The sequence below is a fragment of the Ovis aries genome, chromosome 10, assembly GCF_016772045.2.
Source record: "Ovis aries strain OAR_USU_Benz2616 breed Rambouillet chromosome 10, ARS-UI_Ramb_v3.0, whole genome shotgun sequence".
NCBI lineage: Eukaryota > Metazoa > Chordata > Mammalia > Artiodactyla > Bovidae > Ovis > Ovis aries.
The window spans coordinates 23,009,968-23,025,531 of record NC_056063.1 but is presented as its reverse complement, the minus strand read 5'-3'; the positions used below and the strand labels follow the sequence as shown (position 1 = coordinate 23,025,531).

The 15,564-nt window shown below is 40.9% G+C and overlaps 1 protein-coding gene and 1 long non-coding RNA gene across 2 annotated transcripts in view; one reads left to right on the top strand and one right to left on the bottom strand.

Annotated features, from left to right (window-relative positions):
• Window positions 1–218: 218 nt before the first annotated feature.
• Window positions 219–6,890, bottom strand: LOC132657293 (uncharacterized). Its single transcript, XR_009595217.1, has 2 exons — window positions 6,575–6,890; window positions 219–3,921 (listed from the first exon to the last, which is right to left on the bottom strand). It is a non-coding gene; the product is annotated as an uncharacterized LOC132657293 (long non-coding RNA).
• Window positions 6,891–7,069: 179 nt separating this feature from the next.
• Window positions 7,070–15,564, top strand: part of COG6 (component of oligomeric golgi complex 6) — a 60,895-nt gene continuing 52,400 nt past the window's right edge. The window contains exons 1-4 of the mRNA XM_004012096.6: window positions 7,070–7,243; window positions 9,757–9,900; window positions 12,571–12,642; window positions 14,576–14,634. Coding sequence (XP_004012145.3) covers window positions 7,091–7,243; window positions 9,757–9,900; window positions 12,571–12,642; window positions 14,576–14,634 — 428 coding nt within the window. The 5' untranslated portion in view covers window positions 7,070–7,090. The remainder of the gene's footprint in view (window positions 7,244–9,756; window positions 9,901–12,570; window positions 12,643–14,575; window positions 14,635–15,564) is intronic.

Here is a 15,564-nt window from a genome sequence, read left to right as displayed (position 1 = left end):
TGTTGAAATTTGCACCTTTTTAATATAGACTATTTCCTAATGTATCCCACAGACCACAAATTTATTATAGTTATTGTATTGACCAGAATTACCTCTCCAATACTGTGTGCTCCTGGGTTTGAAACCCAGCAAGATCCTGTTGGATTTTCCCAGAGACAGACACCCTCAAGTCCCCTGCCTCTTTGTAAAAAGCTTTAGCTTCCTAGGCCTTCCCAGAGTTGCAAAGAGAAAATTTAATCAGAGAAGTGAAAAAAAAAAAAAAGGCAAAAACCAAGGAAAACAGTTAAACAAGACAAAATCGTAACAGTCTAGCCATAAACAGTCAAGAACCTTCAGTTCTTTCTCAAGGGCTGTAGATAGTATCCTGAGCCATATCCTTGAGTTGTTTTACAGATAATACTAACACCCCACAAGGTGGAAGATGTTAATTGCGTGCTGACCACCAGCACATAGCCCCCAGACCAGTTGGAAGGTTGATGACTAAGTTTCCTGAAACATCACTCTGTTACCTCACCATCAACCAATCAGAGAATTCTGCACAAGCTGAACACACGTCCTGGGACTCTCTCCCTCAGTCTTTAAAAACCCTTCCTTGAAAACCATGGGGGAGTTCGGGTCTTTTGAGCATGCACTGCATGTTTTCCATGCTTCATCCCACATTCGGCCCCTTGCAGTAAATGCTGCACTTTTTTTCACTGCAACCTGGGGTCGGTAAATTGGCTTTGCTGCTCTTTGGTCAAGCAGACCACATCTGGATCAGTAACACATCAGAATCATAAATCATGGTGTCCTGACCAATGGATGGGCATATGGTCAAAGTGGACTTGCTTCAGGACTTTGAATGTTGAGCAAAAGCAGAAAAAAGGATTAGTGGCAGTGCTGTACAAACAGGTCAGCGTTTCCAGCTACTGGGATCCCGAGTTGCTGTTGGTTCCCAGCTGGGTCTTCAGTCTTTCCATCAGTCCTCTGAGCTGCCTTCCCACCCTTCGGGGCTTCCGTGGTAGCTCAGCTGGTAAAGAATCTGCCTGCAGTGTGGGAGACCTGGGTCCAATCCCTGGGTTGGAAGAGATCCCCTGGAGAAGGGACCGGCTACCCACTCCAGTATTCTGGCCTGGATAATTCCATGGACTGTATAGTCCAAGGGGTTGCAAAGTGCTGGACACCACTGAGCGACTTTCACTTTCTCTTTCCCACCCTTCCAGTAAATTATTATCTGTTACTTTGCAAACCCAAATTCCTACTGGTACAGGCTGCCAAGGGAGGCTACACAGATGACATGCTGCTGCTGCTGCTGCTGCTGCTAAGTCGCTTCAGTCGTGTCCGACTCTGTGCGATCCCATAGATGGCAGCCCACCAGGCTCCTCCGCCCATGGGATTTTCCAGGCCAGAGTACTGGAGTGAGTTGCCATTGCCTTCTCCAACACAGATGACATACACACACACAGAAGTGTACCTAGCAAAGAAACTAGAGAAGGGAATGGCAACCCCTCCAGTATTCTTGCCTAGAGAATTCCAAGGACAGAGGAGCTTGGCGCGCTACAGTCCATGGGGTCATGTAGAGTCGGACACAGCTGAGTGACTTCACTTTCTATCCGGGCTTCCGTCAGAGCAGCCACACTGTTATTTCCTCTGCAGATTTCATTTGAAGAAGATATGAAATCATTTTACTGCTAAAAAGATTCATGATTGCTAAGGTTTCAGTCATGGAACCTTAAAATTGGAGAGTTTTAAGGACAAAGTGAAGGATGAGAAAATGAAGGATGAAGTGAAAGATGGCAGAAAATATGTCTGAAATGAAAAAAAAATGAAGAATTAGAAGCAGCTTTAAAATTCACGAGGTTTCAGAGGAAAGAGAGATAAGAGGAGTTATTTCCATGTGAGGACTCTCAATGCCTAAAAACTGAGTTCTAGGTAGTAAAGCAAAGAACAGAAGGTCCAAAGAAAAGGCACAGGGAGCTGTTAATTGCAGACAGATAAGAAATGTGGGATCGATGCTTCAAAGTCCTTGAGAGAAATACACAGGAGAGACAGCACATTACAAGGACTTTTGCAGAGAAATTGAAATAACTACAAATGAAAGCTAAAATTTGTACTCCATTTCTCAGCTTTCCTGGAAACTAGAGCGTGGACATGTATTTTAGGTTCAATTAACTGGACACGTACATGTAGAAACACCATCTGTGGATACAAAGAAACTGGCACTTCAGGGAATCAAGAGAAAGTGACGCAAAAAGTATACGCAGGGAGAACTCTTCAGGAGGTGACAGCAGTTTAGACAACAGTCTCGAGAGACACAGCTGTGCTGTGGAGGCAGCCTGCAGTCGAGCGTCAGTTGGTAAAGTGACCTGTCAATCCAGGCTTCAGCAGTAACGCCCGTGTGGTCCCACTGGTAATGTCTGAAGGTTCGCTTTTCTCCACACCCTCTCCAGACTTTAATGCCTGTAGAATTTTCAGAGATGGCCATTCTGACCTCTGTGAGGTAATACCTCCTGGTAGTTTTGATTTACATTTTTTAAATAATTAGGGCCGATCACCTTTTCAAGTGCCCGTTGCCCCATCTGTATGTCTTCTTTGGAAAAACGTCTCTTTAGGTCTTCTGCCCATTTTCTGCTTGGGGTGTTCATGTTTACATTTTTTATACTAGGCTGTATGAGTTGTTGGTATACTTTGGGTATTAAGCCCTTGTAGCCTGCACCGTTTGCAAATATTTTCTCCCATTCGGTATGTTGTCTTTTCATTTTGTTCATGGTTACCTTTGCTGTGCCAGAGTTTATAAATTTGATTAAGCCTCATTTGTTTATTTTTGCTTTTATTTCTTTTGTCTTGGGAGACTAATCTAAGAAAACATTGCTATGATTTATGTCAGAGCATTTTTGCCTATATTCTCTTCTACAAGTTTTACAGTTTCATGTCTTATATTTTCAGTCATTGTGAGTTTATTTTTGTATGATCCAACAATCCCACTCCTGGACATATATCTAGAAAAGACGAAAACTCTAATTTGAAAAGATGCATGTATTCCAACATTCACAGCAGCACTATGTGCAATAGACAAAACATAGAAGCAACCTAAATGTCCATCAACAGATGAATGGAGAAAGACGTGCTCTATTTATACAATGGACTATTACTCAGCCATTCGAGACATTGAAATAATGCCATTTGCAGCAACATGGATGGACCTAGAGAAGATCATACTAAGTGAAGCAGATCGGCCAGAGAAAGACAAATATCATATAATATCACTCATATATGGAGACTAAGAAAGGATACAAACTAACTTATTTATAAAACAGAAACAGACTTGCAGACATAGAAAACATGATAAAATCCATGTTATCAAAGGGGAAAGGGGGAAGAATAAATTAGTATCTTGGGACTAACAGGTGCATACTGCTATATGCAAAATAGATAAACAACAAGGTCCTACTGTATAGCACCCCAGAGAAGGAAATGGCAACCCACTTCAGTATTCTTGCTTGGTAAATCTCATGGTCAGAGAGTCTGGTGGGCTACAGTTCATGGGGTTGCAAGAGCTGGATATGACTTAACGATTATACCACCATTGTATAACACAAGGAACTATATTCAATATTTTGCAATAACCTATAATGGAAAAGAATGTGAAAAAAATTTATATTACATACACACACACATACACACACACATACTCTGCTGTACAGCAGAAACTAACCCAACATTGTAAATCAACTCTGTGCACCCATGCTGTGTTCTTCAGTCATGTCTGACTCTTTGCAACCCCATGCACTGTAGCCCTCCAGGCTCCTCTGTCCATGGGATTCTCCAGGTAAGAATACTGAAGTAGCCACGTCCTCCTCCAGGGGATCTTCCCAATCCGGGACTGAATGCTTGGTTCTATGTCTCCTGCTTTGGCAGGTGGGTTCTTTATACCAGCACCACCTGGGATTTCAATAAAAAAAAAAGAATTCTATCACTTATAAAACCATAAAACTTTATTTTAATACTTTTCACTCAATAAGCCTCTAATAAGCACATATACTGTATAAGATACTATGAAGAAGACTAGGAAGGCAAAGATTCCCATCCAAGTACTTAAAGAGTCCAGGGGAGAAACAATAAACACTTAAATTTAAAAATAATTGAATGACAGAAGTTATAGAGATGCGGGATATTATCTGCTATGGAATTTGCATGACACATCAATTAACTCTGCCCAAGGACAGATGGGGAGCTATGGAAGGTACACAGAAGAAGTGATATTTGAGTGGAGTCAGAAGGACAAATAGGATCTCACAAGTTTCACAGGAGCAGACATTTCTGGGAGAGTGAGTTGTATGTGCCAAGGTATGGAGACTTAGAAATTTGCGATGTGTTTGTGGCCCAGAAAATACAGGCGGTTTGAGCATGGTAACCATAAGCAAGTGCCTAGAAATAAAATAAGAGGGATACTCTGAAATCTCATTATGAAGGTGTATATACACCATCTTCCCTGGTGGCTCAGAGGTTAAAGCGTCTGCCTCCAATGCGGGAGACCTGAGTTCGATCCCTGGGTCAGGAAAATCCCCTGAAGAAGGAAATGGTAACCCACTCCAGTATTCTTGCCTGGAGAATCCCACGGATGGAGAAGCCCGGTAGGCTACAGTCCATGGGGTCACAAAGAGTCGGACACGACTGAGCGACTTCACTTACTTACTTACTTATGTACACCATACTAAAAAAAAGTTACTTTATTCAATAATTGCCACTATGGTTTTTAAAGCCACAAAGTGACACGGCCGAATTTGCTTTAGAAAAATAATCCTGGTGTCAGTGCAAAAGTAGTAAGAACAGACAACGCAAACACAGAACACACTTAAACGTTTAGCTGCTAAAGTTTTTGCCTGCATTCCAAGTGAGAGGTGTACATAACTCAAAACAAAAACCAAAGAAGCAGTAATAGAATTTGAAAACTATTGCTAACTTAGTAAGTAAGTACGTGGTGTGAGGTTAGCCTTATAACCTTGGGAAGGATTGCATAGCCTTGGATTACTTACTCATTTACTCATCATAAAATACTAATGACATGATAACATGGTAACGATTCTGATGTTGCAGAACAGGCACAAAGAACAGTGCATTAAAAGGACCTAGTACTGAGCCTGATTCTCAATACATCTGGATGCTAAGTAATAGAAACTGCGGGGGTTTTAATGGACTTTCCAGGTGGCTCAGGGGTAAAGGACCCACCTGCCAATGCAGGAGCCGCAACAGACATGGGTTTGAACCCTAGGTCGGGAAGATCCCCTGGAGAAGAAAATGGCAACCCACTCTAGTATTCTTGGTTGGGAAATCCCATGGAAAGAGGAACCTGGAAGGCTACAGTCCTTAGAAGGTTGCAGAGAGTCGGACACGGCTGAAAACGCACTCGTTGCTTTTAACAGAGGGAAGAATGCAGAGGATTGAATATTCTATTTTATTCTACGATTCACCGGATATGGCTTTAATAAATGCCATATTATATTTTGATAAAGTCACAGTGAACAATATGGTGTGACTTCCACCTATTTCAGAAACTAAAGAGCAGGAAAGCTTTAACAAAAAACCAAAGGAGGAGACGGGGAAATTGATAAGGCTCTCCGTTCAACTGCTACTTGGAAGGTAAGAATGTCCGCATTTTACACTTCAGCATGGTTCTTCTGTGGTTACATAAAAATGCTTTACTCTTTTATATATAAGTCTTTGTTCTCTCACTAAATTAAAATATTTAAGTCAGAGCCTGTCTCTAATTCTTTCAGTGTCTATTATCATACGGCGTTTAGTATAAATAAATACCTTTACATTTTCACTAAAATAAAACCCTTATCTTCAATAAAATTGTTATATATAAATATTATACATACACATATTAAAATAAATACATATATAAAACCTACATCTCTGGTGAGGCTTATCTGAATATTCCTTTCTAACTGCTGGAAAATATTGAACAGTTTAAAAGTATTGATTTCCAGCCCTTAACTTAAAATTTATAGTTAGCCTTATAAAAGAATAATAGGTGAATATTAAAAAGCATATAAATGGCTTTCAGTTCAGTTCAGTTGCTCAGTGGTGTCCAACTCTTTGCGACCCAATGAATCGCAGCACGCCAGGCCTCCCTGTCCATCACCAACTCTCGGAGTTCACTCAGACTCGCGTCCATCGAGTCAGTGATGCCATCCAGCCATCTCATCCTCTGTCGTCCCCTTCTCCTCCTGCCCCCAATCCCTCCCAGCAGAAACATCCTTAAATTTTACAGTAATTTGCCTGTCTTCATCCTACTGTATTTCTAATTTCCAAATTATCTTGTTCCCTTTTATTACAATTGCAAATTCAGAGAAGTACAAACAAACACAGAAAAGTGGGCCCCCTACCTTAATGTACTCAGTTAATATATTCAGTAACACATGAGGGAGATTAGAAAACTTCAGTCTGTTTGGAAAGGTACAAAATGAAAAGTGCAAATCTGTCTGCTAAAGGAATGCCATCCTAAAAAAGAAAAAAAAGCCCAAATTTACACGTACCGGTATTTCACACACACACACACGGTGATCACACTACACACACTGTAACGCACCTTGGTTTTTTCACATACTGTATTTAGGAATTCTTTGCGCATCCACATTTAAATCTCCTTTATAGCGGGAAACGGCTGCACAGTATTAAGTGAACTTAACTAGAATTAGCTTTAACTGAATGTATTCGCCCAGGCACAGGTCTCAGTGTTTGTAAGTCTAGCTCAGACTTTCACAGATTGAGGATTACGAAATCTCTTTAATCCCATAAATCGTAATACCCCAACTCTACACCTGATTTGAATTCCAGTGCACTTTGCAAACGCAGTCTCACGTGAGTCTCCTCCTTCCAGCCTGAAATCTTGCTCCGCCTCCCTCGATTTCTCTACCCCCGCCCCACCCCCCCGGCCCCGACCAACAGGCTTCCTAGGAGCCAGGCTGAACAGGAGGGGGCGGGGCACAGCCGTCCGAGGGCGCATGCGCGGCCTTTGCGCGCATGCGTGCTACGCGGCTACCGGCGCGTCCCTTTCCTGCGCTGAGGTGGCCGGCGCCTGTCCAGAGGCGGGACGCCAGGCGCTATGGCCGAGGGCAGCGGGGAAGTAGTCGTAGTGCCCGCGACCGGGGCTGCCAACGGCCTCAATAATGGGACCGGCGGGACTTCGGCGCAGACCAGCAACCCGCTGTCGCGGAAACTGCGTAAGATCTTGGACACCCGGCTGGACAACGACAAGGTGAGCGGGGCTGGAGGGGCCGAGGGTCGCGCATCCCTGGGAGCCGGGGTCGGGGGGTGATCGTCTGTCCGGCGCCCTCGCGCTTGTCCCTTGTCTTCGCCTCGAGGGGGTCACCCCAGGCTACGTTGCCGATGTGGGGCAGGTGAGAATGGGGAAGCCGAGGAGACCCTGGAAAAACGAAGAGGTTTCCAGGGTGTACCTCTATTTATTTAAAACGGTTCCTCGAAGATTCTGGGTCCGGACAGCAAACGGTGGAAGAGGGGTTCTCCCGGACCCCGACAGGTGTTGGTCATGCCATAACGGCATAAAGAAAAAAAAAAATATAAAGAAGTGAGTTTTATAGGTAAATGTGTAGGCATCTGACAGTAAGCTATCGATAAGAATTTGTGTGTAAAAGATTAACATTATACTGTGATGAGTAAGAAAGTGAAGTCGCTCAGTCGTGTCCGACTCTTTGCGACCCCATAGATGTAGCCTACCAGGCTCCTCTGTCCGTGGGATTTTCCAGGCAAGAGTACTGGAGTGGATTGCCATTTCCTTCTCCAGAGGATCTTCCCGACCCAGGGATCGAACCCAGGTCTCCCGCCCAGGGATCGAACCCAGGTCTCCCGCATTGTAGGCAGACGCTTTACCGTCTGAGCCAACAGGGGAGATGGTCCACATTATACTATGATGACTAAGAAAGGTGGTCTTTAGGACCGCCGCTTACTAGATATAACCAGCAAACTGGTGCATTCTGGTTTGAGTAAGTGCCTTCTCTAAGCTGATGTTAAATCTCTAAATTGGGAATACCGCAAGTTACTTTCTCGGGGTTGTTGCGAGGGTTCAATAAGAGAAACCAGGTGAAATGCTCAGCACAGCGCTGCAGGAGTTGTTTCTTGCTAATTCTCAGTAAGTGTTCATTTTATACAGTTTATTAAGGGTTTAAAGTGCCTATTATTGACATAGATCTTCTCTTTTAATACAGCTGCTCTGGTAAATTAACATTTCTTTTTTACTCATGAGAAAAATGAGGTATGGAGAGAGTGTCTCTGGGTTAAGACATATATCTAGTAACTGGCGAGCTGTCATTTGCCCCCTAGTCTGTGTGATTTTGTTCCTTTAGCTTTTACTGACCACTCATTTAGCCTCGACTCGAGGATGTATCAAGGCTGTGTTCCAAAAGATAAACAGCTTTATTTTATCTATTTTTTGCCATAAATATTTATAGCTAAAGATATTTTTCTGTCTCTTAAATATTAAATTGAATTTAAGTAGCCTTACAGTTTTGTCATTCCAGCCATTTTTAAAAATTAAAGTATAGTTGACTTGCAGTATAGTGTTAGATTTAGGTGAGCAACCAAATGTGTCCAGTGTTTTTATGATAGCGTAATCAAAACATGGAAAGTTCAGCCTGTTTGAGCATGTATTAGTTCAGGTGTAGGAATTTCTTTCTGTAGGATTTAGGGTGTTATTGGACACAATGGACTTGGTCCTCTGGCCTCTACCCATGTTCTCTCTGTTAAAGAACTCTTTTAGTTTTGTACCTTTTTAAATAGTAAAAAGCATGGTGATTCTCTAATTTCTAACCCTGTTCCTGACATCTCTACCAGGCTCCAGTTGTCTGCATGACACCTCCAGTTGGATACCTGGTCCACATCACACAGACGGCATGGCCAGAATTCTTGATTTTCCTCCAAACTGGTTCTCTTCCCCTGTTAGGAAAGGACATCACCATTTACCCTTCATACAAGAAACATATAAGTGGTTTTTTTTAAATTTTATTCCTGTTGTTTTCTTTTCCCCCACATCTCACATCCAATCCATTACAAATCCTATAGGCTTAATCTTGAAAAATATATTCTAATTTTTTTGGAGTATCTCTTTTTTATCTGCTTAAACCATCTTGGGCTAAGCCACTGGCCACTGTCAAATCTTGCTTGAATTATTTTGGTTCAGAAGTCATCTCAGAGAGGCTTTCCTCTCTTAAGTCTAAGTTCGGCTCCCAGTTACTCAGTTCCTAGCCTAGAAGCTACCCTTAGTACTTATTTTTTAGATACAGCCTTCCAGAGTTGGTTTATGCAGGCACCAGTAAATATGCATGTACTGTACATAGTCCTTTTTTTTTTTAAACATCTGGTGTTACAGATGTTTCTGTAACTTTTTGTTTCACTTACTTATATCTTGAAGCTCATGCTATGTAAGTACATACAGAATTTCCAATTCTTTTCAGTGGCTGTATAAAAGTCTCTTTAACCAGTCTTTTTTAGGTGAACGTTAAGGTTCTTTCTAACAATTTCAAACAATCCTGCAATGAATAACCTTGTATATGTGTCATGATGCACAAGTAAATATGTCCTTACTGTGTTTCAGAAATAAGTTTGCTGTTCAGTAATGTGAAGGTCTTCCGGTATTTTTTGGATTGTGTAATGGAAATAAATTCTTGGGAAATGATTTCAGTAAGTTTTTGCTTAAGATTAGAAAAACATTTGAAAATTGGTCCCAATAATGTTCTTTTATTTTCAATTATGTAGGAGATGTTGGAAGCTCTTAAGGCACTGTCAACCTTTTTTGTTGAAAATAGTTTGCGGACTCGAAGAAATTTACGTGGTGATATTGAACGCAGAAGTTTAGCCATCAATGAAGAGTTCGTAAGCATTTTCAAGGAAGTGAAAGAAGTATGTAAACTCTTTTCATTTAGCATTTATTGAGAGCTTACTATATGCTTGGCTTTGTGCTGAGTTTTTTTATGAATAGAGTTGATATGCTTGCTATTTGTGTACCATGTTCAAATAGAAAATTTAACTATTAACAATTCCTTGAGCAGCATCTTTCTTTGGATTGGTGTGATTTCTAAATCCGTAACCTCCACAAATGCTGCTTCTTAGAATGTTGAAATATTTGCTCTGGGAAATTCTTTTATGAATTTTAGCATTTTAAACAGCAACAAAAAACCATTTCTCTGAGTGATTTTCCGGTAGAAATAGTCTCTTGTTGAATACACCTCTCTTGGATAACTATTTTTCCACTGGAGATTAATAGGGACCGAGGTCCGTCTAGTCAAGGCTATGGTTTTCCCAGTAGTCATGTATGGATGTGAGAGTTGGACTGTGAAGAAGGCTGAGCGCCGAAGAATTGATGCTTTTGAACTGTGGTGTTGGAGAAGACTCGTGAGAGTCCCTTGGACTGCAAGGAGATCCAACCAGTCCATTCTGAAGATTAGCCCTGGGATTTCTTTGGAAGGAATGATGCTGAAGCTGAAGCTCCAGTACTTTGGCCACCTCATTCGAAGAGTTGGCTCATTGGAAAAGACTCTGATGCTGGGAGGGATTGGGGGCAGGAGGAGAAGGGGATGACAGAGGATGAGATGGCTGGATGGCATCACTGACTTGATGGACGTGAGTCTGAGTGAACTCCGGGAGTTGGTGATGGACAGGGAGGCCTGGAGTGCTGCGATTCCTGGGGTCGCAAAGAGTTGGACACGACTGAGCGACTGAACTGCACTGAACCTTACTGCATCCTAAATTATGAAATTTTCAGATGAATTAAAATCATTTACTTCAGCTAATAAATAATTATTCATTATATCTGAGTGAGCAGTCTACTCATCATAAAGTGAAAATGAATTTTATTTATTATGTCATGTTATTAATTACCTTAAATTAGAGTGATATTACATAGTTAATATTTCTATGTGAGTTGTATGAAAGTGTCATATATGGTACCAGTGAGTGCTTAATAAACACCAGGCTGTTTTTTTTTAAAGATTTATTATTTGTTTGTTTGTGGCCGCACTGGGTCTTCGTGGCTGCGCTGGGTCTTCGTTGCTTCACGTGGGCTTTCTCTGGTTGCGATGAGTAGGAGCTACTCTGCATTGCAGTGTACAGGTTCTAGGTGCTCAGGCTTCAGTAGTCGTGGTGCATGAGGTTCGTTGTTCTGCTGCCTGTGGGATCTCCCCAGACCAGGGATTGAACCCTGTTTTCCCTGCACTGGCAGGCAGATTCTTAACCATAGACCACCAGGGAAGTCCAGTGTAGACTTTTTAACTGTGCAGTAGGATTTCATTGGCTGAAGTCTAATAATCTGGAAGGTTAAAAGGGAAGTTTGGTAGTGTTCATAAAACTAGGGAGGGATAGTAGTGATGAGCACGTCTAAAGTGTACTCTTCAGACACCATTTCCCACTGAAAAGAAGTACCAAAGCGAGGAAGCCATACAAGACTACTGGGAAGTGTCAAAAGGACTGTGGAGCTAAGTTAAGGGGTTTCCACTGGTCAAAGATAGGATGATTTGTGGATCAGGAAGAATGACTGCAGTGGACTGAAGCTTGTCAAACATATTTATGTCCATGAGTGATACTATATTATTTACAAGTCAGATTCATTCGGTATACTATAGTGCATGCTTAGTCCCTCAGCCGTGTCCAACTCTTTGCAGCCCCATGGACTGTAGCCCACCAGGCTCCTCTGTCCATGGGATTTTCCAAGCAAGAATACTGGAAAGGGTTGCCATTTGCTAAAGTAAATGTTAGGAATAAGTTATTCTTGACCTAGTTGGCTAATAATATAGTGCTAGTCTCATTAGATTATACAGTGAGATTTAAGGAAATAGATTAGTTTGCCTATTTGTATCTGTTTGCTGTTGCTGATATTTATTGCTATTTTGAAATCATTCTCCTATTCACTTCGAAGCTGTTTAGGATAAACAGTAAGGTCAGAAATAGAACTATTACTTATGATTCTATTACACAAAAATAATCTCAGTATTTTATTGTGTGGTCCTTCAGGACTTTCCTTGTGTTCTTCTGCACACATATATGTGTATTTTTCTGAAAAAAAGCATGGGGAGGTGTTCTATGTGTTTTATAAGCCCTTTTTTAGCCTTATATAGACATCTTTCCATAATAACACACACGTGTGTGCATAGATATTATCATTGTTAATGGATGCACAGATTTCCATTGTGTGGTTGGAAATGTTTCACACTTGTCATTTGTTTTAGGCAACTCTGTTGATCATCTCTTACATATATTGTCGCACACTTATTTGATTAATTTCTTACGATAAATTCTTAGTATGAGAATATGAATAAACATGTATTCATATTCTTAAAAATTTTCCATTTTCCTATTAATCAGACCCTTTCTAAAAAAAATATGCTAGTTTTTAAAAATATCTTTTCCTATTCTAGGCGTTATTCTTTTTCATCATTTTCAGTCTTAAATACAGAATCTTTTGTCATGCTTTGGCAAAAGAATATCATGGAACAAAAATAAAGATTTGGCTAAAATAAGAGAAATTTCTTTATCTAATGCTTTAACTATATCTAATGTTACTTTTTTCCTTTTCAGGAGCTTGAAAGCATACATGAAGATGTTCAAGCAATGAGCAGCTGTTGTAAAGATATGACAAGTCGCCTACAGGTCCAGTATACTGACTGCATTTTAACCTAGTTCCTGATAACAGAGTAAACTTTCAGAAATTGCTAGATAAGTCTACAGAATGTGTGGATATCTGATACATCATGCCCTGTAGTAAGTTCGAATGTAAATTTTTAAAAATTATAACTCTCTTCGTGTTTCTTCAGTGATGGTTTACTAACATTGTGCAGTTAACTCCAGAAACTTTTGTATTTCGATCTTGCCAGTATAGAGATAACTGTGTGAAGTTTTGATATACTTTTGAATTCCATAATATTCCACAAATGCAGCAGAAATAAATTCCTTAGTAGAAAGCCTTAGGAAACTTTCAGACTAAAGCTATGCCCAATGAAGACCCAGCTTAATTATGATTTATACTCACTCTAAAAAATATCTCAGGAAAATGTCTGTAAGTGTAGGGCCATTTATTAAAGCAGTCTAAACCCCTAGTTTGGCTGCAGAGTTAGCATTGATCTACATACTTCTGATTCGTTTAATGCCTTTATGTCTCTACCTGTCTCCAACCACTGACTTGTTTCTCCTCTCATTACTGACTCTTATCTTACAGTATTGCCCAGTTCAGGTCACTGAGAGAGAATCTCATTGGTACACTTGTTTGTTTCAGTTCACCTTATAAATGGTTTCCTAGTCTTTGAAATACCTTTTCATCAAGTTTTCATTCCTGATCCTTTCAGCTCTGGTTCAGGGTAGAGAGGATTGCTTAGTATGACTTGGTCAGGAACAGCACTCTGTCTTGTAGATGGGGCTATCTCTAATCTTCACCAGAACCCTCTATGAGGGGTATTTTTTGTATATTGAGTATCAGTGACTTAACTTACAACTTCATTCAGAGATTTCCTGGTAGTTCAGCACATCCATAACTGAAGCCATGTTTTCCATCCTTCACTGGCCCTGCCAGTGCCTCTGTTTCACTAAAAAGCATCAGTTCAGTCAGTTCAGTCACTCAGTCGTGTCTTACTCTTTGCGACCCCATGAATCGCAGCACGCCAGGCCTCCCTGTCCATCACCAACTCCCGGAGTTCACTCAGACTCACGTCCATCGAGTCAGTGATGCCATCCAGCCGTCTCATCCTCTGTCGTCCCCTTCTCCTCCTGCCCCCAATCCCTCCCAGCATCAGAGTCTTTTCCAATGAGCCAACTCTTCGCATGAGGTGGCCAAAGTACTGGAGTTTCAGCTTCAGCATCATTCCTTCCAAAAGAAATCCCAGGGCTGATCTTCAGAATGGACTGGTTGGATCTCCTTGCAGTCCAAGGGACTCTCAAGAGTCTTCTCCAACACCACAGTTCAAAAGCATCAATTCTTCGGCGCTCAGCTTTCTTCACAGTCCAACTCTCACATCCATACATGACCATAGGAAAAACCATAGCCTTGACTAGACGGACCTTAGTCGGCACAGTAATGTCTCTGCTTTTGAATATGCTATCTAGGTTGGTCATAACTTTTCTTCCAAGGAGTAAGCATCTTTTAATTTCATGGCTGCAGTCACCATCTGCAGTGATTTTGGAGCCCCCAAAAATAAAGTCTGACACTGTTTCCACTGTTTCCCCATCTATTTCCCATGAAGTGATGGGACCAGATGCCATGGTCTTCATTTCCATCATGGTGACACCTTTTTCTTTCTTGTAAGCCTTAGCATTATGTGTGTATTGAGAATTCCGAGTTCTTCTTTTTTAAAATTTATTTATTTTTCATTAGAGGATAATTACAATATTGTGTTGTTTTCTGCCTGGGTGAGTTCTTAAATGTAGTATGTGAGCCTTAAAACATCTGTTTCAATTTTGGGGGCCTTTTTTATATCTTTGAGTTCTGGAGTGTGATCTCATTTGCTGTTGAACTCCAGTAATTGGCAGTGTTAGTTTTCTGAAGTATAATAAAATTGAAATGTGCTAATATTAGATATGTTTATAATTTTAGGCAGCAAAGGAACAGACTCAGGATTTAATAGTAAAAACTACTAAACTTCAAGCTGAAAGGTAAGTTTTTCTTTATATAATCACTTCTTCATCAATTTTGAGATAACTCATAAAACTATAAATAACTTCAAAGCAGAGTTAAAATAATCAAAAAAGTGATTAAAAAGTGATACAAAATATGAGGTTTTAAGCTATTATCCAAGAGTAAAAAGCAAATCAGTGTTTAGGAACATTAATAGCTGGGACTGAGATTATCCCTTTTTGGAAGTGATGTATTGTTTGTTTGCTATATCATTCAAAACTGACTGCTCTTTTAAACAAGCAGTAGATTTTTAAATTTTTTAGTAATTTTATTATCTTTTCACAATTGCCTTTTATTTTTAACTTAATGATTATGTACGCTGCTACTGTCAAGGTACGGAACTGTTCCATCACCACACATCTCTTTCCCATTGGTGCATGGACCATGGTGAGGAAAATTGCACACTATGCTGAAGAGATGGTTGGCTTCACAGAGCAGTCCACTCTAAGGAAAAGCAGGTGTTGAATTTCTGTATTCAGAACTAAGCATGTGCCTTGAGCATCAGAATGTTTTTAGTATCACAACACATCTTTTGAAAGAGAAGTTTCCTTGCGGTTAGAGACCCACCTGTGAATTTTTCTCTTATGCTTTTGTTGGCTGACATGAGAACAAGTGTGGATTCAATTGAAAATTATGTCTCAAACCAAGAGAGTAACAGATCACCAATCCTGTATACAAAGCTTATTCAAACCCTTTCTGCTGCTGCTGCTAAGTCACTTCAGTCGTGTCCGACTCTGTGCGACCCCATAATCGGCAGCCCACCAGGCTCCCCCCATCCCTGGGATTCGCCAGGCAAGAACACTGGAGTGGGTTGCCATTTCCTTCTCCAGTGCATGAACGTGAAAAGTGAAAGTGAAGTCGCTCAGTCGTGTCCAACTCTTAGCGACCCCATGGACTGCAGCCCACCA